This window comes from Pantherophis guttatus, chromosome 2, assembly GCF_059756535.1.
Source record: "Pantherophis guttatus breed Tessera chromosome 2, ASM5975653v1, whole genome shotgun sequence".
Classification (NCBI taxonomy): Eukaryota; Metazoa; Chordata; class Lepidosauria; order Squamata; family Colubridae; genus Pantherophis; species Pantherophis guttatus.
This window is the reverse complement of record NC_142064.1, coordinates 269,084,065-269,108,043: the sequence shown is the minus strand read 5'-3', so window position 1 is coordinate 269,108,043 and position 23,979 is coordinate 269,084,065. Positions and strand designations below refer to the sequence as shown.

General features: G+C 44.4%; 1 protein-coding gene across 1 annotated transcript; it reads right to left on the bottom strand.

Moving 5' to 3' along the window:
- Positions 1–2,051: 2,051 nt before the first annotated feature.
- On the bottom strand, positions 2,052–19,380 carry LOC117662586 (zinc finger protein 496-like). The gene is made up of 6 exons (XM_034412059.3): positions 19,047–19,380; positions 16,129–17,263; positions 14,025–14,136; positions 10,831–10,913; positions 7,725–7,848; positions 2,052–3,639 (listed from the first exon to the last, which is right to left on the bottom strand). Exons 2-6 carry the CDS (start codon positions 16,825–16,827, stop codon positions 2,813–2,815), a joined length of 1,845 nt encoding a protein of 614 aa, XP_034267950.1. The 5' UTR covers positions 16,828–17,263; positions 19,047–19,380; the 3' UTR covers positions 2,052–2,812.
- Positions 19,381–23,979: the final 4,599 nt, after the last annotated feature.

The following is a 23,979-nucleotide window of genomic DNA, read 5'->3' as shown; positions in this document are numbered from 1 at the left end:
GAACTGGGGCTGGGGGGGTTGGAAATAGCAAAATGCAAAGACCCGTAAATAGAAGTAGAACGACGGTGGCAAAGGAAAGCAAAAATAGTACTCCACGGTAATAAGTGGGATGGCAGAGAAATTCACGGTTGGATGGAGAGGGGGAGATCTTGAAAAAGAGTGGAGATGTTTAAAGCACAAAAGGCAACATGGATGGACGTGCTGAGAACAGGACACGTTTGGAAGGACTGAAAGACAGAAAGAGGAGAAAGCGAGCGAAGGATGCTGGAGTCGACGATATTGAAGTGGTGTAAGGTTTCCTGCCTAAGCAGGGGGTTGGACTAGAAGACCTCCAAGGTCCCTTCCAACTCGGTCATTCCATTCCAGTCCTGTCCTGTCCTGTCCTGTCCTGTCCTGTCCTTTCCTTTTCTGTCTTGTCCTTTCCTTTCCTTTCCTTTCCTTTCCTTTCCTTTCCTTTCCTTTCCTTTCCTTTCCTGTCCTGTCCTGTCCTGTCCTGTCCTGTCCTTTCCTTTTCTGTCTTGTCCTTTCCTTTCCTTTCCTTTCCTTTCCTTTCCTTTCCTTTCCTTTCCTTTCCTTTCCTTTCCTGTCCTGTCCTGTCCTGTCCTGTCCTGTCCTGTCCTGTCCTGTCCTGTCCTGTCCTTTCTTAAATTTTTATACCGCCCCTCTCCCGAAGGACTCGGGGCGGTGAACAGCCAGGATTAAAAAACATACTATATAAACATTAAAATACTTTAAAACACAATTAAATCTATATTGGCTTCCCCCAATTTAAAACCCCTTACCCATAAAATTAACCAATTAAAAAAATTTTAAGCCAGCCCGGCTTGCTGAAATAAAAAAAATCTTCAGAGCCCGGCGAAAGGTCCGGAGGTCCGGGATCAGTCGTATCCCTGGGGGTAGCTCATTCCAGAGGGCGGGTGCTCCCACAGAGAAGGCTCTTCCCCTGGGGGTCGCCAGCTGACATTGCCTGAGCGACGGCACCCTGAGGAGGCCCTCTCTGTGGGAGCGTATTGGCCGGTGAGAGGTTATCGGTGGCAGAAGGTAGTCTCGTAAATAACCGGGCCCTAAGCCATGGAGCGCTTTGAAGATAAGAACCAATACCCGGAAGACCACCGGAAGCCAATGCAGCTCGCGCAGGAGAGGTGTTACGTGGGAGCGCCATGTCGCCCCCATTCCATTCCATTCCATTCCACTCCACTCTATTCTGTTTCTCCTCATTTTCCTCTTGCCTTTGATATTTTTTGCTTATTCTCACATACTCTTTGATTCAGAATCAGAATAGAACTGGAAGGGACCTTGGAGGTCTTCTAGTCTAGCCCCCTGCTCAAGCAAAACCATGTTGTTCCGCCAGGCTGGGCTATCAATATAAAGATTTTAATTGGTTTTAAATTGGGTTTTTAAATTCGGGGTTTTATAAATTGGGCCTACTATTTAATAATTTTAATTATTTTTAAATATTGTCTGTCTTTGTGTTTTTAATTAGGCTGTACACCGCCCTGAGTCCTTCGGGAGAAGGGCGGTATAGAAATAAAATTAATAATAATAAAATAATAAACCAGGAGCCCCTATACCATTTCAGACCAGTCAGTCACACGTCACTTTTTTTCAGTGCCATCATAACTTTGAATGGTTGCTAAACAAATGGCCATAATTCGAGGACTCCATGTACTGGAATTTAGAGAATGGCTATTTATTATTGAAATCTTTTCCGCACCACAAGGGAAAGATTTTTTCCAGGGGAGGGGAGAATATAGGAACTACAGATAATCCTCAATTTACAACCTTTCTAAAGTTATGACGACACTGGAAAAAAGGGACTTATGTCCGTTTTTCACGCTTATGCCCGTTGTAGCATCCCCATGGTCACGTGATCCAAATTCAAACACTTGGCAACTGACTCATATTTATGACCGTTGCTTTGTCCCGGGGTCATATGATCCCCTTGTGCAACCTCCTGACAAGCCAATTCCACGGGGGAAAGCCAGATTCATTCAGCTAACTTAACTAAGCGTTAACCAAGTTAAAAATAAATAAGTGAATCACTGCAGTTGTGATTTTATTTATTAAATTTATTTGCCACCCATCTTTTATTTTTTTTAAAAAAAATAATTTTTATTGAGTATAAATATTAAAAAAGACGTAACATAACATATACCCAACAAACATTTATACAACATATACACAAAAAGATTATGATTTCTTCTTAAGCATTTTTTCAAAAAATGGTTGGAACAAATAACAGAAACACAGATAGAAAAAGAACCAGAAACATTTTTATTAGGAATCTTTAACAAATCATACCCTAAAGATATTAAATATCTCATAATTCGCATATTAACTGCTGCAAGAATAACTTATGCAAAAAATTGGAAGCAAGAAAAAACACCAAACGAAACAGAAGTAATAGAAAAAATCTTAGAATGTGCTGAAATGGATAGGTTAACCAAGGAAATGCAAGAAAGAGAAGAATCAGAATATTATAAAATATGGAATAATTGGTATAATTGGTTAAAAATGAGAAATAAACAAAAAAATATAGGGGGAAATATTACCGATTTAAATATATATATAAAAAAATGTTATTAGATTAAGGAGAGGTGAAGGAATATATTATAAGTAGAATTGTAGAATGTCACTTTGAAAAAATTTGCCACCCATCTTTTAACGAAACAACCAGGCGGCTTAACCCTTAACAACCACAAGAAAAGTCATAAAATGGGGCAAAATTCACTTAATGACTGTCTTGCTTAGCAACAGCAATTTGAGGAATTCGATAGCGGTTGTAAGCTCCCCCCGCATTCACTTCCAAGCTTCACAAAACATTACTGAAGTTTCTCCCTGGGTGAATTTGGTGATGCTGCCACAGCGTCTCTCTCGGTCCAAAATCTTCCTCACCGATTAAACACTGATAAGGTTTCTCTCCCGTGTGGATCCTTCGGTGCTTCAGCAACGTCTCTCTTTGACTGAAACTTTTCGGGCAAGCGGGACAGGCGTACGGTTTCTCCCCGGTGTGGACCCTCTCGTGTCGAATCAGCTTGGCTTTCTCACTGAAGCTTTTCCCACACTGCAAACACCCGTACGGCCTTTCCCCCGTGTGGGTCTTCTGGTGCGCCGTGAGGTTGCGTTTTCTCCGGAATTCCTTCCGACATAAAGAACACTCGTAAACCTTGTCTCCGTCTCGCCTCGCGGGATGCTGGCTTGGCTGAATCCACTCGCGGAAGCGTCTCCCGAACCCGGTGGGTGCGCCTGGCCTCTCCTGCGCAAAGAAGCCTTTTTCGCAGCCGGGACAGCTAAAAAAGGTCTCCTCCTTTGCGTGGACGTTATGCTGTTCCGTCAGTTTGACGTCAGTGTGGGTCATACGACGCTTTATCATCGGCGGCTGAGGGTAGAATTGTTCCCCGCATTCGGGACATTGCTCACTTATGTGGGTCAGATGCTGGTTAAGAGTCTGGCCATCTTCCCAAAGCCACCTCCTTGGCAGCGTTGTCCCCTCTGTGTTTTCTAAATCGGCGTCTCCTTTCTGGAGAAGGGGCTTCACAAATCCTTCCTCACAGGAGCTTTCTGTTTGGTGGTCTCCCTTCATTTCAGGACTGCCCGGCTGGAGCGTTTCTTCCTTGATCTCGGTTGCCGTGAGTTGATCTGAGAGAACAGGGAAGAAATTGAAAGCAAGCAGAGAAGGAAAGAAGAGAAAATACAGCTAGGCCTCGACTGAATTAATACAGGTGGTCCTCGGTTTACGATCACAATTGGGCCCAAATTTCTGCCGCTACGAGAGAACTGTTACATGAATTTTGCCCCGTTTTATGACCTTTCTTGCCACAGTTGTTAAGTGAATCATCGGTGTTAAATTCGTAACCCAGTTGTTAAGTGAATCCGGCAACTAGACTTTCTGTTTTTTTTTCTTTGAAGACAATTTGCTTCTCATCCAAGAAGCTTCTTCAGCTCTGTTGAAGTTGTTGTTGAGGCCAGCTGGAGGTTTATCTGTGCCCTCAGGTTCACCTGAGTTGTGCAAATGGGTGTGGAGCCTTTTTGGGACTGCTGGAAGGACTGTGTTGTAGACTGGAGAGAGATGATGTCGTCTCCCTCCCCCTCTGTGACTCTGAGGACACAGATAAGAGTGTCCTCCAAGTGGCCTCAATGACTCTCTAAAGAGCATGCAAATGACCAGCTGTCTGCAAGGAGTATAAATCCTTCTGTTCCCCTCCGTCCAATCAGAGCTGAAGAAGCTTCTTGGATGAGAAGTGAAACGTCTTCAAAGAAAAACAAATAAGCTCTTGAAAAAGAACCTTTGGGACAAATGGTTATAGAAATATGAGGACTACCCATTTATGAAAATTAGAGAAACTGTAGAGAGTAAAGAAGACAACCTTGATAGAGATAGGCAGTGAGGGAAAACATACCTTAAGTCGAGAACAACCAGAAAATATGCACAAAGAATTTCAGAGAGGCAGGTCCCTAATGCATATGAGTATAAAGAGGAGGAGGAGTATTGCACAATTGGATTTAAAAGATTATAACCACAACTGAGCTAAAAATTTCCATTGCTAACCAAGGCAGCAAGTATGACCTTTTTTTGCTATAGAGTACAGAAAAGAGCAACAAAGATGATCAGGGGACTGGAGGCTAAAACATTCAAGGAGCCTGGTGGAGCAGCAGACTAATAGCCTGTTATTAACATTCAGCTGACTGCAATTACTGCAAGTTCGAATCTCTCCAAGGCTCAAGGTTGACTCAGCCTTCCATCCTTTCTAAGGTAGGTAAATTGAGGACCCAGTTTGTGGGGGTTTTGTATAAATATACAAAATATACAAAATATACTGACTTTGTATAAATATACAAAAGTATGAAGGCTATTGCTTAACGCATTGTAAGCCGCCCTGAGTCTCCGGAGAAGGGCGGCATATAAATCAAAAAAAAAAGAAAAAAAAAAGAACGATTGCAGGCATTAGGGAATGTCTAGTTTAATGAAAAGAAGGACCAGGAGTGACATGATAGCAGTGTCCCAATAGCTCAGGGGTTGCCACAAGAAGGAGGGGGCCAACCTATTTTCCAAAGCACCTGAAGGCAGGACAAAAATCAATGGGTGGAAACTAATCAAGGAGAGAAGCAACCTAGAACTTAAGGAGAAACTTTCTGACAGTGAGAGCAATTAATCAGTGGAACAATTTGCCTCCAGAACTTGTGAATGCTCCAACATTGGAAGTTTTAAGACGAGATTGGACAACCATTTGTCTGAAATGGTATAGGATTTCCTGCCTAAGCAAGGGGTTGGACTAGAAGACCTCCAAGGTCCCTTCCAACTCTGTTATTCTGATTCTGGCTTCCCGCATTGATTTTCCTTGTCAGAAACCTGCTGGGAAGGTGACAACTGGTGAATGTATTACCCCAGATCCATCATAAATGTACATGCCAGTTGCCAAATGCCTAAATTTTTATTACGTGGCCATGGGGATGCTGCAACAGTGCAGGTAGTCCTCGACTTACGACCACAACAGAGCCCAAAATTAATGTTGCTAAGCGAGACATTTGTTAAGTGAGTTTTGTCCCATTTTGTGACTTTTCCTTCCACTGTTGTTAAGTAAATCATCGCAATTGTAAAAGTCAGTAACTCCCATTGTTAAGCGAATCGGGCTTCTCCATTGACTCTGCTTGTCAGAAAGTCGCAAAAGCTGATCGCATGACTCCGGAATACTGCAACGGTCATAAATAGGAACCAGTTGCCAAGCATCTGAATTTTGGTGATGTGATCATGGAGATGCTGCAATGGTCGTTAAGTGTGAAAAAGGGTAATAAATCCCTTTTTTTCAATGCCATTATGACTTTGAACGGGCACTAAATGAACTGTCGTAAGTCGAGGACCAGCTGTAGTTAAGTGCGCCAGGTGGTCATAAGTCACTTTTCTCTGTGCCATTCTAGTTTTGAACAGTCACTAAATAAGTGGCTGTAAGTCAAGGACTTCCTCTATGTTGTTATAGCTACTAACTAGTTTTCGCTTCTGGATTCTCAGTCTGGTCTACTCAGTCTGATGACAATTTGCAGATTGCATGCAGGTTGTCCTCGGCTTACAACAGTTCATTTAGTGACCGTTCAAAGTTACAACGGCACTTGAAAAAAGGGACTTATGACCGTTTTTCACAGTTATGACCTTTGCAGCATCCCCCATGATCCTTTGATCAAGATTTAGATGGTTCGTATTTATGACCGTTGCTGTGTCCCAAGATCACGTCATCCCCCTTTGCGACCTTCTCCCTCAATGGAGGTCAGATTCACTTAACAACCGGGTTGTTAAGTTATCAACTGCAGCGATTCACTTAGCAACCGTGCCAAGGAAGGCCATAGAAAGGGGCAAAACTCAACCAACGTCTCACTTAACAACAGGAATCTTGGGCTCAATTGTGGCGGTAAGCCGAGGCCTACCTGTACAGTCTTTTAAGAGTGGTTGAACGCTTCGCCTTTGTTACTGGTGAGGGCCTCTGGTCCTTGGGCTGTGTCACAAAACCCCTCGCTGCAGCACTGTTGCAACGTCTGCAACAGGTGGATGTAACAAACAACCCCCTTTTCAAAATGCCACGGTGCAACTGCCACAACGGTTGAGACAGGATTTACACAGCAGCCAGCAGCACATGCATGGTTACTGCGTTCTTAGCGTGTCTGCCGGAGAAGGCGATGAACTTGCTCCAAGAAGGGAAGGGATAGCCAAATGGACGATACCAGCAACCCTGGGGTGAAATCTAAAATTTTTCCCTACCGATTCTGTGGGTGTGGCTTGGTGGTGGTGGTGGTCCTGTGACTGAGTGGATGTGGCCAAGTCGATGTCACTCACAGCCATGCCCACTCAGTCATGAGACCCCCTCCCATCAAGCCACGCCCACAGAACCGGTAGGGAAAAAAAATTTAAATTTCTATTCTGCCGGCATGTCCTTACCTTTCTCCCGCGGCTCCATCCACCCGCCCCATTCCCTGGAGTAGGGGAATGCACCATTCCCTGACTCCGGCCTTGCCGCGGAGCTGCTGCCTGATCGCCCTTCGCCACGTGGCTCCGCCCACCCGCTCCATTCCCCGGAATCGGGGAATGCACTATTCCCCGACTTCTACTGCTCACCTTTCTTCCACGGCTGGCTGTCACTCTCCTTGATTGAGCCGCTCTGGTCCATGCGCCGGCTGCGCAAGTGCACACCCAACCTGCCGCTGAATTAAATAAACGGTGTGCGCTTGCGCAGCCGGCGCATGGACCAGAGTGGCTCATTCAAGAAGGAGAGTGAGCGACTCTGGTAACTTTCGGGCGCTTGCCTTCTCTGACAGCCAGCCGCGGGAGAAAGGTGAGCAGTAGGATACAACGCGTGGCGAAGGGCGAGCAGGCAGCGGCTCCGCAGCAAGGCCGGAGTGCATTCCCCGACTCCGGGGAATGGGGCGGGTAGGGCGGCCCTTTGAAGCACTGCGGCAAGAGTTTAAACAGTTTTTTTCCCTCTAGCCATCAGCTGGGACTCAGGAGGCAGCAATAGATTGGGGGTGGGGCCAAAGAAAAGATAAGAATAACGCAGCGGGTGGGTGGGAGGGGTGCGGGGGGGGAGAACCGGTTCAATGATGTCATATCGTCACCGTTACCGGCTCGGGAGAACCGGGCCAAACCGGGAGGAACCCACCACTGGTCTAAGTGCTATTGCTATTGCTATTTTTTCCCCTCTTTTCTTCCAGGTAATAACGGAAACGGGTTCCTGACTTACCCAAGGATGTTCCCTGTTCACGACCGTCTTGCAGGATTTGTTTGTAAAAAGCTTTCGGGGCTGGGTCCAGTGAGGGGCATTCTCCCTCAGTGAAATGCACAGCCAGTTCAAAGTCCACCGATCCCTGAAACAAGAAGAAGCTCAAATTGTGATTTCTATTTTATTTATTTATTTGCATCCCTTCCCCTCCGTACTATTTTTTACAACTAACTTAAGGCATATCCGACACACCTACTTTCTCCTCTTATTTTCCCCACAACAACTCTTGGAGGTGGGTTGGGCTTAAGAGAATGTGACTGGCCCAAGGTCACTCAGCTGGCTTTCATGGCTAAAAGGCAGGACTTGAACTCATGGGCCTCCTGCTTTCTAGCCTGGTGTCTTAACCACTAGGCCAAACTGGCTGTCCGAATTCAGCCATAAAACACTGAACCTCATTAAGGATTGCAAGTTGACCTCCAGAAACACAGTTGGCTTTTGCTGCTTCAGCTGGCAATCCAGAAGGTAGGAAGCCTCCCAGGAGAAAAACAGGGCAGAAGGACCAGCACACAAAGTGTGTACTTCCTGAAGAATTCTAGAGTTGGAAATGACCTCAAAGATCATCTAGTCCAACCCCTGCTCAATGCAGGAGCTTCTAAATCTTTTGGACCGGTAGATATATGGCTTCTGTTGAAAACGCTCCAGAACTTAATTGAGCATGTAATCCTTCTCTATACAGATAGCACTGTAATTTAACACCTGCTGTCTGCAATTAAAGTAAGTTCGAATCTCGCCAAGGCTCAAGGTTGACTCAGCCTTCCATCCTTTCTAAGGTAGGTAAATTGAGGACCCAGTTTGTGAGGGCAATAAGCTGACTTTGTATAAAATATAGAAAAGTATGAAGGCTATTGCTTAACGCATTGTAAGCCGCCCTGAGTCTCCGGAGAAAGGCGGCATATAAATCAAATTTAAAAAAAAATAGTCCTCAATTTACAATCACTTGTTTAGCGACTGTTCAAAGTTACTGAAGCCACTGAAAACAGTGACTTATGACAAGTCTTTGCACTTGTGACTGTTACAGCATCTGGGCAGTCACATAATCAAAATTACTACCATATACAGTATTGTAGTAACATTCGGAAAACAAATATAATAAGCATTGTTACTCCTTTACTGACCATTCTATATTAAAATACCTGAGAGCCAATGTCAGTTAATCTATTTTTAGAATACAGACAATCCTCAACTTATGATTGGTTACTTAGCAACCATTCAAAGTTATGACGCACCACAAAATAGATAGGACCTGGATTCGAAGTTATGATGGCAGCCCCATCCCCACGTGATCGCAGTTTGGGAATTTGTCCATCAGGCCGCAATTACAGCTGTTTGCAATGCCTCATGGTAATCCGACCACAATTTACAATGTTTTTGTCAGAAACCGGCATTTATTCCCAGTTTCTGGCAAAAAACACCCATTGCAATTAATGGGTTCAATTAATGACCGTGGCATTCACTTAATGATTGCGGTGTTCGCTTTACGACCGCTGCATTGGCTTAACCACCATTGCAAAAAGGTCATAAAATCATCAGGTGCAGTCACACTATGACCTGCTTAATGACTGTCATGACTTAAAATCTTAATGAATAGAATGGAATGGAATAGGAATAGGAATAGGAATAGGAATAGGAATAGGAATAGGAATAGGAATAGGAATAGGACAGGATAGGATAGGATAGGATAGGATAGGATAGGATAGGATAGGATAGAATAGAATAGAATAGAATAGAATAGAATAGAATTCTTTATTGGCCAAGTGTGATTGGACACACAAGGAATTTGTCTTTGGTACATAAGCTCTCAGTGTACATAAATATATATATATATATTCGTCAAGAATCATAAGATACAACACTTAGTGATAGTCATAGGATACTAATAAGCAATCAAATCATACTAGGAAACAATAAAAACAATATAAGTTGTAAAGATACAAGCAACATGGATATAGCCATAAGTGGGAAGAGATAGGTACTAGTAAGGATGAGAAAAAGAATAGTAATACAGTCTTAGTAGTTAATTTGACAGTGTTGAGGGAATTATTTGTTTAGCAGAGTGATGACATTCGGGAAAAACTGTTCTTGTGTCTAGTTGTTTTGGTGTGCAGTGCTCTATAGCAGTGGTCCCCAACCTTTTTATCGCCGCGGCCCGCTGAGCGCGCGCAGGGGTGGGGGCACGGCCCAGGAGCTTTTGCGCACGGCCCATTGCGCACCGCCCAGGAGCTTTTGCGCACGGCCCAGGAGCCTTTGCACTGCAGCGTTCATGTCCCCCGGCCGCTGCGCGGCCCGGTGCCAGGTACTCCACGGCCCGGCACCGGTCCGCGGACCGGGGGTTGGGGACCACTGCTCTATAGCATTGTTTTGAGGGTAGAAGTTGAAACAATTTATGTCCGGGATGCGAGGGGTCTGTAAATATTTTCACAGCCCTCTTTTTGACTCATGCAGTATACAGGTCCTCAATGGAAGGCAGGTTGATAGCAATTGTTTTTTCTGCAGTTCTAATTATCCATTGAAGTCTGTGTTTGTCTTGTTTGATTGCAGAGCCAAACCAGACAGTTATGGAGGTGCAGATGACAGACTCAATAATTCCTCTGTAGAACTGGATCAGCAGCTCCTTGGGCAGTTTGAGCTTTCTGAGTTGCCTCAGAAAGAACATTCTTTGTTGTGCTTTTTTGATGATGTTTTTGATGTTAGGCGTCCATTTTAAGTCTCAAGATATGATAGAACCTAGAAACTTGAAGGACTCTACTGTTGATACTGTGTTGTCTGGTATTGTAAGAGGTGGTAGTATAGGAAGGTTTCTCCTAAAATCTACCACCATTTCTACGGTTTTGAGTGTATTTAGTTCAAGATTGTTTCGGATGCACCACAAGGCTAGTTGTTCAACCTCCCGTCTGTATGTAGATTCATCGTTGTCTCGAATGAGACCAATCACTGTTGTTAATGTTAACTGTTAACTGTTAATGGTGGGTTCAATGACAGTTGTAAATCGAGGACTACGTATCCAAGATTGTTGCTCTTTCAAAAAGCTGGTCACAAAGCCTCCCCCTCCCGCCAGATGTTCACGAACCTCATTTGGTCCTGTTTCAACGAAGTCTTGTCCCTCAGGCGGAGGAAAAGATACTGGATGGCTACAACGGCTGTTTTCATCATCTGTAGAAGACAAGATTGATTTCTTAAACCTTTCTATGAAATATGCCCAAAAGGGCTGACTGCAATAAAATACAATAAAAGATGCGTCTTTCACATGACTTAAGTGTCACTGAGTTTTTGTATTTACCAGCTGAGCTCATTATTTCTGGACTGTCAGACTTTCCGTAGCTTGCCAACTTTTGTTATCAGTAAGCTAATTACGTGTATCCGCATTCCTTTCTTTCCACTTCACACTTTTCTTTTCTTCTCTTGCCAAGAGAAGAAAGAAAAGTGTGAAGCAAGTGAAAGAATGCGGACATGCGTAGTATCAGTTACTGATAAGAAATTTTGGCAAGCTACATTTTTGCCAAGAGACGTCCGGCTACTGAGAAGTAGCCGATATGAACTTTGCAAAAATGTAACAATTTTTTAGATAGTTAGATGTTTTATTTTTTTTTTTACAATAAATATGAGTTTATTAGAAGATGTATTCCGGTTTTATTTTCAAAGTATACACAAGGAGAATGCCACAATCTAGCAATTACCCCAAGGAAGGTAACGGGGCTAATTACCTCTGACACTAAGAAAACGTAATAAAACTATAACATTAGATTAAAAATAAATGCATGCTAACTATAACTATCAAGGTGAAGCTAAAGTGTTTTCTTCCTCTTAACCATGGACTCCCCATGACTCAGGGTTTTGATTTATTATGTGTCATCAAATCGATTGTAGCATAAGGACTTACTTATGATAATAAACTGTCTCTAATTCTAGTTTTTTTCTCTAAGATTTATTTATAGCAATAAACTGGTTCTAATTGTAGGTTTTCTTCTAAGACTTATTTATGACAATAAACTGGCTCTAATTCAGTGGTGAAATCTAAAATTTGCTACCGGTTCTGTGGGCGTGGCTTGGTGGGGTGGGGGTAATGTGATGGTGGGCGTGGCCAATTTTTTTTTTTACTTTTATATGTAAAACCATGTAAAAAATGCTTTCAAAAGGCTAAAAGGGTTTTTAAAAAATCCTCTGCCGATCAGGCAACTCAGCTGGGATCGTCAGAGCTTGGATCGTCAGAGACATTTAAAAGAAAAAAGACCTCTGATGATCGCGCGGCTCAGCTGGGCATGGGGGGGTGGGGGCAGGGATTTTTGCTACCGGTTCTCCGGACTGCCCGCCACCATCGCTACCTACTCGCCCGAGCCGGTCCAAACCGGGAGCATTTCACCCCTGCTCTAATTCTAATTGTTGTTCTAAGATTTATTTATGGCAATAAACTGGGCTCTAATTCTAGTTTTTGCCTGCTTTTGTTATATGGTGATGATGCAGCCGTCCTTTTCATTACAACTGTGCAGGTAGTCCTCGACTTATAACTAGTTGCTTAGCAACCAAAGTTATGAACTACTTGGAACAAGAGAGTTATAATCTGGTTCGGAAGCTCCGATGGTCGCTCCCCTCCCCGACCCCTGCAATCACATAACCGCATTTCTGGTGCCTGACAAACACAGCCATTTGTAAAATCTTGCAGTCACATGACCACTTTTTCCAACGGTTTTGCCAAAAACTGCAGGTTACTTCCAGTTTTCAGAAAAAAAGCATTCCATAGCAAACAATGGCTTTGCTTAATAATTGCCAGTGAGCATGCTGGCTACAGAAACTTCTGGAAGCTGAAGTCCGCCCCGTCTTAAAAGTTGCACAATTTGAAAAATTCTGAGATAAATGTTTAAAAAGTGTCATTGTCCTTGCAGATTCTAACACGGGCTTTATTGTCGATGTTGCCAAAATTCTGTTTTAGCCCCTACACTGCAACAAGTTATGAAATCTGGTTTGTTTCGTTTGTCAAGGACAGCACATAGTTTTCTGCTGGGAATTGATTGTGTGTTGCTCAATGTGCTGCTTGTTCTCATGAACCATAATAAAAGTATCAGTCAGTGCTAAACTATACTTCAGGGTTGCAAGAAACACCCCCAACCAGTGAAGACTTCAAGGCCAGCAGTTCCTTAAAATTCCTCAAAGAAAAGATGGCTTCCAAGGCTGACACTATAATGTAGGCCAGGGGTGGGCAACTGTGGCCCTTTTACAACCTATGGACTTCAACTCCCAGAATTCCTGAGGATTCTGCTTGGCTGTCTCAGGAATTCTGGGAGTTGAAGTCCACAGGTTGTAAAAGGGCCACAGTTGCCCACCCCTGATGTAGTCCTTACACACAAACCCACTCATGAGCTCCCATGTTCGTTCTCTGGAGGACACGTGATGAGCACTTTAAACAAAATACCCAAACAATTCCATCTAGTCATCTCACTCCTGAGACCAAAAGTGCTTTTCCAAGAGGCAACTAGGACTTTCTGGTTTTTCTTTGAAGACTTATTCAGAGAAAAACCAGAAAGTCCAGCTGCCCCTTGAAAAAGCACCTTTGGGACAACCATGACCTGGATGACTGAGAATCTCCATAGACCCTCATACCTAAGAGTTTCAAAGGGTAGGATTTGGCACACTATTTATTTATTTATTTATTTTTATTTATTTTATTAGATTTTTATACCACCCTTCTCCTACTGGACTCAGGGCAGTGAACAGCCAAGAATAAAAACATCACATGCAAAATTTAAGATTAATTTTAAAAGAATTAAACAGGTTTTGGCCCAATATAAAATTTAAAACACCCCAACTAAAATCAATTTATAATTAAAAATATCTAAAAATATCTAAGAGGGGGGGTCAAGCCAGCCCAGCTTGATGAAATAAAAAAGTTTTAAGGGCACGGCGAAAAGCACGGTGGTCTGGGATCCTACATATCTCCGGGGGCAGGTTGTTCCAAAGGACAGGTGCTGCCAGAGAAGGCTCTCCCCCTGGGGGTCGCCAGCCGACACTGCCTGGCCGACGGCACCCTGAGGAGTCCCTCTCTGTGGGAGCGTACTGGCCGGTGGGAGGCTATTGGTGGCAGAAGGCAGTCCCGTAAGTACCCAGGCCCTAAGCCATGGAGCGCTTTAAAGGTGGTAACCAACACCTTGAAGCGCACCCGGAAGACCACCGGGAGCCAATGCAGACCCGCACAGTCTCCAGGCACCAGGACACTAAACACTAAATGTTCCTTCCATCAGGCATCAAGTCAACCGTGTTAAATCCACAAACCTGGATGTGTTGATCTCCGATCCCTAAAAATATGCTCTTCATTTTCCACAAACAGCACTTCCTTTACAGGATTGCGTGTATCTCCAATCCTGTCTTTGGAAGATACCGGCACCTGAAACAGACCAGAAAAATCCCAGTGAGTTTTGAAAACTATTTTACAAAAACTATATTTTCACCCAGGTTTTTGCATGTTCTGCACTGGCTTAAAATGCTTTATTTTCACTGCCTTGGAAATCTCACAACAGGCATTCACAGAGAATGCTCTAATCGCCATTTTTAATGGTGATTAATCTCCCAACAATTCTGCGTGGTCTGTTTCACTGAGGAAAATAAAAATATCAGGAAAAGGTTACCTGACACTTTTCATGCCCAAGTGAGGATTTGAACTCGGATCTTATAATTCTTATCTAACAGAGTCAGTCTGTGAGATGGGCGGTCTCCAAAATTAATTTAAATAAGAATATACAGGTAGTTCTCAATTTATGACCCCAAGGGAGCCAAAAATTTCTGTTGGTAAGTGAGACCATTGTTAAGGGAGTTTTGCCCCATTTTACAACTTTTCTTGCCACAGTGGTTAAGTGAATCACCGTAGCTGTCAATTTATTAACATGGTTGTTAAGTGAATCTGGCTTCCCTATTGACTTTGCTTGTCAGAAGCTTGCGAAAGGGGAATCACGTGATCCCATCATAAATATCAGCATAACTGCTAAGCCCCAGAATTTGGATCATGTGACCATGGGGATGTTGTTAACAGTCATAAGTGTGAAAAATGGTCATTGTAACTTCGAATGGTGAATAGAACAGAACAGAACAGGAATAGAATAAGAGTTGGAAGGGACCTTGGAGGTCTTCTAGTCCAACCCCCTGCTCAGGCAGGAAACCCTACACCATTCCAGACAAATGGTTATACAATATCTTAAGAACTTCCAGTGTTGGAGCATTTACAACTTCTGAAGGCAAGTAATTCCACTGATTAATTGTTCTAACTGTCAGGAAATTTCTCCTTAGTTTTAGGTTGCTTCTCTCCTTGATTAGTTTCCACCCATTGCTTCTTGTTCTACCCTCACGTGCTTTGAAGAATAGCTTGACTCCCTCTTCTTTGTGGCAGCCTCTGAGATCAGAACACTGCTATCATGTCACCCCTAGTCCTTCTTTTCATTAAACTAGACATACCCAATTCCAGCAACTGTTCTTTATATGTTTTAGTCTCCAGTCCCCTAATCATCTTTGTTGCTCTTCTCTGCATTTTTTCCAGAGTCTCCACATCTTTTTTACATCGTGGCGACCAAAACTGGATGCAGTATTCGAAGTGTGGTCTTACCAAAGCATTATAAAGTGATATTAACACTTCACGTGATCTTGACTCTATCCCTCTGTTTATGCAGCCTAGAACTGTATTGACTTTTTCGGCAGCTAAAGTAAATGAATTGTTGTTAAGATGGGGGCTTTAACAGCTGTAATAGCTGTTTTTTACTAACATTCCTTCCATGCCTCCCGGTCATCTCCCATGGAGCTCTTTAAAGCAGGAATATACTGGTAATAGAAATGTAACATGCAAGGTTGACTCAGCCTTCCATCCTTCTGAGGTCGGTAAAATGAGGAGTCAGATTTTTGTTAGAGGCAAGATGCTAACTCTAAACCAGTGGTCCCCAACCTTTTTATCGCCGCGGCCCGCTGAGCACGCGCAGGGGTGGGGCCACGGCCCAGGAGCCTTTGCGCAGGCCCATTGCGCACAGCCCAGGAGCCTTTGCGCAGGCCCATTGCGCACGGCCCAGGAGCCTTTGCGCAGGCCCATTGCGCACGGCCCAGGAGCCTTTGCGCAGGCCCATTGCGCACGGCCCAGGAGCTTTTGCGCAGGCCCATTGCGCACGGCCCAGGAGCCTTTGCGCTGAAGCGTTCCTGTCCCCCGGCCGCTGCGCAGCCCGGTGCCAGGTACTCCACGGCCCGGCACCGGTCCGCGGACCGGGGGTTGGGGACCACTGCTCTAAACCACTTAGAGGGCTGTAAAGCACTGTGGAGTGGTATATAAGTCTAAGGGCTATTGCTATAAGGGTTTTATAAAGGACTGATGAACTCACCCTTCTCCCATACCTCCAAACCTCACCTGCCGTTTCCATGTCTCTGCCTCCTGTTGGCTCATCAGAAAATCCTCCCTCAAGTCTGTAGTCTGGACCCAATTCTCTGGGTCACATTCCCGGACCCAGCTCTGGATCTCTGGGGGCAGGATGGCCAGGAACTGCTCCAGGATCAGCAGCTCCACGATCTGCTCCTTGGTGTGTCTCTCTGGCTTCAGCCACTGGTGGCAAAGCTCCCGGAGACGTCTGTAAACTCTCTGTGGGTCTTCAATCTCCTGGTAACGGAACCGTCGAAAATGCTGGCGCTGGGCTTCCATTTTGAAGGCTGCCCATCGCAAGATGGCAGCCTTGACTTTCCCATAATCCTCTTGGTCTCTGGTTTCTAGGCCGTTAAAGGCCTCTCTGGCTGATCCGGTCAGTGCCGGCAGAAGCCGGGCCATCCATTCAGCTTTAGGCCACTGGCAAGCTTCAGCCACTTGCTCGAAGGAAATCAGAAACGTCTTGGCATCGTCCCAGGGGTCAGAATTCCTCTGCCCCCCAACTGAATGAGGGAGACGCCTTGCCTTTAAGGATTCCTGTCCCTGGCCTTCCCAATCCTTGGCTTGTCCTCCTTCAGGATCCGGTTTGATCTGTTTCGATGCTAGGCAGCCTGGAAACTCTCCAGGAACAAAAGTCTCATCAGGGCCCTTCTCCAAATTCAGATCCACCAGTGGGTCTAATTGTTTCATCTTTGCATCCAGCCCACAGCCTCCCTTTTCATGTGTCTTCCCTTCCTTGCTTAGAAATCTTTATTTATTTAAAGGATTTATTAAATTAGAGAATTTATACGGCTACCTGCTCACTTTCAGTGACCCTAGAGTCTAGGCGGCTTATGAACGATTTTTTAAAAATCCAATATAAAGAGTAAAACAATATAACCTCACCCCCCCCACCCCCACCACACCGGTGACAACAAGCGGTCAAATCAATTTTTGCTCTAGGTTCAGACTGTTCTGCAACCCAGCAAGAAAATCCACTTCTTGTTTGCTAAGTCAGCTGAAGTGATTGATCTGAGGAAAGCAGCCGCTCTTTCACTGATGGTGCATTTCATGCAATACATAGGACAAACTGCAGCACATTCCGGAAATCTCCCAAACAGATTTCACATCTAGTCATGGAGGTATCCTGTAGAGAAAAGAGAAGGATTATTTTTATCTCCTTGGGTGGACTCCAGCTCCCATTATCCCCTGCTACTATAAATAAGTGCTCAAAGATAATGGGGGGAGGAAGTGTCACTCTACGACACTTGGAGGATCCCATGTTCCTTTCTCCTGGTACAGGTTATTTATCTTTTATTATTTTATTTTTATTATTTATTTTTATATGCCGCCCTTCTCCGGAGACTCAGGGCGGCTTACAATGCGTTAAGCAATAGCCTTCATACTTCTGTATATTTTTTTTTATACAAAGTCAGCTTATTGCCCCCACAAACCGGGTCCTCATTTTACCCACCTTAGAAAGGATGGAAGGCTGAGTCGACCTTGAGCCTGGTGAGAATTGAACTGGCAGTAATTGCAGGCAGCTGGATGTTAAATGCTCCTTAGTAGGAGGCATTAGCCTCCTACGCCACTCAGGCTCAATGTTATTACTTAACGATAATTGGGACCGACAACTCCATCACTAAGCAACGTAGTTGTTAAGCGAACCATCACGTGACTGTGACAGGCTTATGACTTCACTTCTACACCATTTCAACACGGTCAGCTTTCAAGGCCAATACATTTCTGAATCTCTCCCCTGAATTTTAAAGAGTTAATTTTCCAGTGAAGGCAGTACATTAGAAGCTCTGTCATCTCTGAAGGCCCTGAGGAAATTATCTCTGAAACAATCACGGCCACAGGTTGTCTAGCAAATAAATAAACGGCCAGAGCACACTGAAATAAATCAATCAATACCCGCCGCATTATTAAAAAAATAAATCAGATATTTAAAAAATGGCAAATGGCACCAGTGTGTTGGTCCCATCAAAATTAGAATTGGAATTATTAGAATTAATTAGAGCTGGAAGGGACCTTGGAGGTCTTCTAGTCCAACCTCCTGCTCAAGCAAGAGATCCTAGATACCATTTCAGACAAGGGACTGTCCAGTCTCTTCTTCAAAAGCCTCCAGTGATGGAGCAGCCACAACTTCTGAAGGCAAACTCTTCCACTGGTTAATTGTCCTCACTGTTAGGAAGTTTCTCCTTAATTCCAGGTTGCTTCTCTCCTTTTTTTTTTAATTGAAAAGTTTTTTAAAGAAAAACAACAATTTTCCCCAACCCCTTTTCCCACCCACCCGCCCCCAACAAACCCCCCCTCCCCCCCACTTTCCAGAGCAAAATACAAGGTATTTCAATTAACAATTAAACTAACAAACCCCCCCTTAACCCTTAACTCCACCATAAGTAACATAACTTTAAGATTTAACATTCACTCATAAGCTATTTGATATTTTCTAGTCTGATACTTATTTTGAATATAATCAATCCATCTGGTCCATTCCAACATATATCTTTCTTGAGTATAGGTTGCTTCTCTCCTTGATTACTTTCCCTCCATTGTTTCTTCTCCTGCTTTCAGATACTTTGGAGAATAAGTTGACCCTCCTCCTCTTTGTGGCAGCCCCTCAAATATTGGAATACTGCTATCATGTTCCCCCCAATAGTCCTTATTTTCTCTCTAGACCAGTGTTTCTCAACCTTGGAAGCTTGAAGATGGGTGGACTTCAACTCCCAGAAACCCCCAGCCAGCAACGCTGGCTGGGGGTTTCTGGGAGTTGAAGTCCACCCATCTTCAAGCTACCAAGGTTGAGAAACACTGCTCTAGACTAACCATACCCAAACCCTGCAACCGTTCATCCTTCAATTAGCCTGGATGGCCTTCAAAACACGCATCGCTTCGCAGAAGGTAAAAAAAAAATCTTTGAATACCTGTTTCACCATCGGGTGATGACGAAAGCCTCCTTGGATAGAAGAAGTCTACCTGACCCGCAGCAGAGCCAGGGGAAGGATCTAGCTGCAGCTCCTCTGCCCTTTGGAGGAGTAGCAGTAGCGGGTTAAGCTTTTGCTTTTTGCAGGACGCCACCCAGGAATCCCCCCCCCCCCGAGGACGACCGACCCCAAAAATAAAAGCCGCTTTCCCTCCGAGATCAGGATGAGCAGGAAACAGCTTTGCCGGCAGATCGAAGAACGGAGCTCAGTGGTTTTAACTCGTTCGTACCGCCCTGGAGCTTGCAAAACAGCGGGGAAGCACGGCGGAGCGTTCAGCCTTACTGGCTTCTTAGTGTGTTTAGAAGAAAAGAATGGAATGGAATGGAATGATAAGAGTAGAATACTTGGAAACCCTATAATACCATTCCAGACAAGTTGACTGCCCAGTCTTCTCTTCAAAGCTCCAGTGATGAAGCATCCTGATGATGCTGATGGTTTAATTTATTTTTAGTTTTTTTCTTAACTTTTGTACTATATATGTGTTTTAAGTTTGGCTGTTCACCGCCCTGAGTCCCCTTGGGGAGAAGGGCGGTATACAAGTTGAATTGGATATTTATTTATTTATTTATTTATTTATTTATTTATTTATTTATTTATTTATTTATTTATTTATTTATTTATTTATTTATTTATTTATTTATTTATTTATTTATTTATTTATTTTTAAATCTGTATCCCGCCCTTCTCCCTGAGGACTCAGGGCGGTGAACAGTGAACAAGTAAAAGCATCAACTACAAACATTAAAATACAATTAAAAGATAGATATATAAATTTGGCCCCATGATTAAAAACAATAACAAACAAACAAACAATAAATAAATGAATCCTTAACTACTGAAGGCAAGCCATTCCACAGGTTAGGTTAGGTTAGGTTAGGTTAGGTTAGGTTAGGTTAGGTTAGGTTAGGTTAGGTTAGGTTAGGTTAGGTTAGGTTAGGTTAGGTTAGGAGAATGGAGTGAAGAGTGGAGTTGAGTGGAGTGGAGTGGAGTGGAGTGGAGTGGTGTAGAATAGAGTAGAGTAGAGTAGAGTAGAGTAGAATAGAATAGAATAGAATAGAATAGAATAGAATAGAATAGAATAGAATAGAATAGAATAGAATAGAATAGAATAGAATAGTTGTGGCCAGCCAGCGGCCTGCGCGGATCGTGGCTGATCCCGACGACGAGGAGGCTGGTGTGATGTCGCGCCAGTAGCTTGCGCAGACGGCGCTCGCGTCAGACAGCGAGGAGGCTGAAGAGGATGTGATGCCAGAGGCAGAGACTCAGCCAGGGCCTTCAGAACCTCCAGAGGCTCCTTCCAGTGGAGAGAACGAAGTGGAGGAGCCTCTCCTCAATGCTTGGGCTGCCAAAAGGCAGGAGTGGCTACTCAGGAGGAGGGAGGTCTACTCGAGAGTAAGGCTTGAGGATAATTGGCCGCTCCCTTAGCCTATTTAAGTCGCAAGCAGCTAGTGCTTTCTTGCTAGAAACAACGTCTCATTACTACAGAGCATCTTAGAGAGAGAGCGACTTCTCATATCTGGTTTTCTGGTCTGATTGCCAACCTTTGTCGGACTTTGTTCTTAATAACTTTGATAAGGACCCTTTGCACGGGAAGCCTGCATTCTTGAAAGGGGTTTGTTTGGAATTAAACAGTGTTTGCGAAGTTTGGTGTGTGTCACATTCTCTGGGAATCCGAAGCTGGGGCAGAACAAGAAAAGAATAACAGAGGCAGGGGTGAAATCTACTTACCTTCCTTTTACCGATTCGGAAGCACACGCGTCGTGCGAGCGTGTTTGCTTTGCTTGCGTGCGCGTGTGCATCACATGTGCGCAGACCTTCCGTGCATGTGCAAAACGTTCTGCGCATGCACGGAAGGTAAAAAACACGTAACTTCCGGGCTTCGCTCCACCATTGCTACCAGATTGTCGAACCACCGGCTAAGATCGCTACCGGATAGGGCGATCCAATTCGATCCGGGAGCATTTCATCCCTGCTTGGAGGTCTTCCAGTCCAACCCGCTGCTCAGACCGGAAACCCTATACCGTTTCAGACAAATGCTTGTCTAATCTCGTCTTTAAAACTTCCAGTGTTGGAGCATTCACAGCTTCTGGTTGCTTCCATCCTCCTCCCTCAGGCCTTCTTCATTAACTTCGGTCTGCTCCTCTATTATCAGAAAAACCTGGCTGCTTAAGCCTGAGTGGCGTAGGAGGCTAATGCCTCCTACTAAGGCAGCATTTAACATCCAGCTGCCTGCAATTACTGTGAGTTCAGTTCTCACCAGGCTCAAGGTCGACTCAGCCTTCCATCCTTTCTAAGGTGGGTAAAATGAGGACCCGGTTTGTGGGGGCAATAAGCTGACTTTGTATAAAATATACAAAAGTATGAAGGCTATTGCTTAACGCACTGTAAGCCGCCCTGAGTCTCCGGAGAAGGGCGGCATATAAAAATAAAATAAATAAATAAATAAATAAATACATTTCTGTCCACCCATCTGCCTGAATTGGCCCAAAGTGTATGGGGGTGGTGTGGTGGGAAAGCTGTATGTGCCATTAGAAAGTTAAACATGGTTGTTTAAAAATGGATGGGGGGATCCCACATTGTACCTCTACACACACACACACACACACACAGAGGAATCTCCCTCCAGAAAACCCTTGTTCTTTTTATGACTTGGCACTGCCCATCCCTACCAGTGGCACTCAGTCTCAAAAATCCTAACGATGCCCACATTGGATAGCTAAAGTGGTCCAGCCCAGCCACTGGGTGAGATCATCTGGAGATTCTGCCATCATTCTAAGTCTAAGAAGATTCCCATTTCTCTTCCACCTTGGCGCTGAAGCGAGAGAAAAGTCTGTGCTGGATAAGCGACTGGAAGGATTTATGAGCTGGATGAGGGCCAAAAATTGATCCCGCTCAAGGAATTCTTAATTCTCAATCAGAATAGAGCTGGAAGGGACCTTGGAGGTCTTCTAGTCCAACCCCCTGCTCAAGCAGGAGTCCCTATACCCATGATAGCAAACCTATGGCACGCGTGCCACAGATGGCACGCAGAGCCATATCAGTGGGCACGCGAGTTCAGCTCCGGTGCACTTGTGTGCTGGCCAGCTGATTTTCGGGCCTTCTGGGCCCACCAGAAGTCTGGAAACACCCTGTTTCCAACCTCTGGAGGCACTCTGGGGGTGTGGGGAAGGCTGTTTTCGCCCTCCCCAGGTTCCTAGAAAGGCTCTGGAGCCTGGGGAGAGCAAAAAATGGGCCTTCCGGTTCTACTGGAAGTTGGCAAACCAAAAACAGGGGGAGTATGGGGGGGGTCATGCGTGCAAGTGGGGGGACGGGGCGCATAGAATTATGGGTGTGGGCACGTGCGCTCATGACCCCCCCTATACCATTTCAGATAGGTGGCTGTCCAGTTTTTTCTTCAAAAGCTCCAGTGATGGAGCACCCCCAACTTCTGAAGGCAAAGCTGTTCCACTGGTTCATTGTTCTCAGTGTTAGGAAGTTTCTCCTTAATTCCAAGTTGCTTCTCTCCTCGATTACTTTCCCTCCATTGTTTCTCGTCTTGTCTTCTGGTGCTCCGGTAAATAGGTTGACCCCTTCTTCTTTGTGAATTGAGTGACCTGATAGCAGCGTTCCAATATCTGAGGGGCTGCCACAAAGAAGAGGGAGTCAAGCTATTCAAGATTTTATTTAAATATACGACCACCCATCTGAAGTAACTTTGGGTATCTGACAATAAATAAGTAAATAAAGTAAAGTGGAAAATTTGTTAAGTTTTGCTCCATTTTAAAACCTTTCTTGCCACAGTTGTTAATTGAATCTGGCATCGCCCCATTGACTTTGCTTGTCAGAAGTTTGCAAAAGGGGATCACATGACCCTGGGAAACAGCAACGGTCTTATGAACCAGTTGCCAAGCATCTGAATTTTGGTCACATGATCGTGGTGATGCTATCAAGGCGGTAACTGAAAAATGATCATAAGACACATTTTTCAGGGCCATTGCAACTTGGAACGGTCACTAAATGAACCGTTGTAAGTTGAGGATTACAGGTAGTCCTCAATCTACGACAATTGACCCAAAATTTATGTTGCTAAGTGAGAAATTTGTTAAGTGAGTTTTGCCCCATTTTATAACTTTTCTTGCCAGATTTATGAAGTGAATCAGTGCAGTTGTTAAATTAATAATATGGTTGTTAAGTGAATTAGCTTTCCCCATTGACTTGGCTTGTCAAAATGTCACAAAAAGGTGATCACATGACCCCAGGACACTGCACGTCATGTCATTTATTTATTTATTAATAAATAAGTTCAATTTATATGCCGCCCTTTTCCGAAGACTCAGGGTGGCTTACAATGCACTTATAGCACTAGCCTTCATTCTTTTGTATATACCTGCTTATTAGGACTTTTGGCCCCTTATAAGCGGCGTTTCTACAAAGTCAGCTTATTGCCCCCACAATCCGGGTCCTCATTTTACCTACCTCGGAAGGATGGAAGGCTGAGTCAACCTTGAGCCTGGTGAGATTTGAACTCACACTAATTGCAGGCAGCTGGCAACTAAGTGCTACATAACAGCACTTTAGTTCGTTGCACCACCAAGGCTCTTCATAAATGTGAGTCAGTTGTCAAGTGTCTGGATGTAAATCATGTGACCAGGGGATGTTGCCACAGTCATTAAGTGTGAAAAATGGTCATTTTTTTCATTGCCGTTGTAACCTTGAACGGTCACTAAGCGAAGTTGAGGACTACCTGTACCTGTACTGTTCTACATGACGGCCTGAAGCCAAGCTGAGAAGCCTGAACCACAGTTTTCTATCCTCCCTAAACTTCCAGCATCAGCTTCCTTACAGACCAGGGGTCTCCAACCTTGGTAACGTTAAGACTTGTGGACTTCAACTC

Bases quoted from the DNA above. Each gene is read 5' to 3' on its own strand.
- LOC117662586 (XM_034412059.3), bottom strand. From the start codon at position 16,827: ATGAAACAATTAGACCCACTGGTGGATCTGAATTTGGAGAAGGGCCCT. The intron at 14,137-16,128 runs GTGAGGTTTGGA...GGTCTGTTTCAG, and splicing joins CAGAGACATGGAAACGGCAG to GTGCCGGTATCTTCCAAAGA. The intron at 7,849-10,830 runs GTTCGTGAACAT...TTCTTGTTTCAG, and splicing joins TTGAAACAGGACCAAATGAG to GGATCGGTGGACTTTGAACT.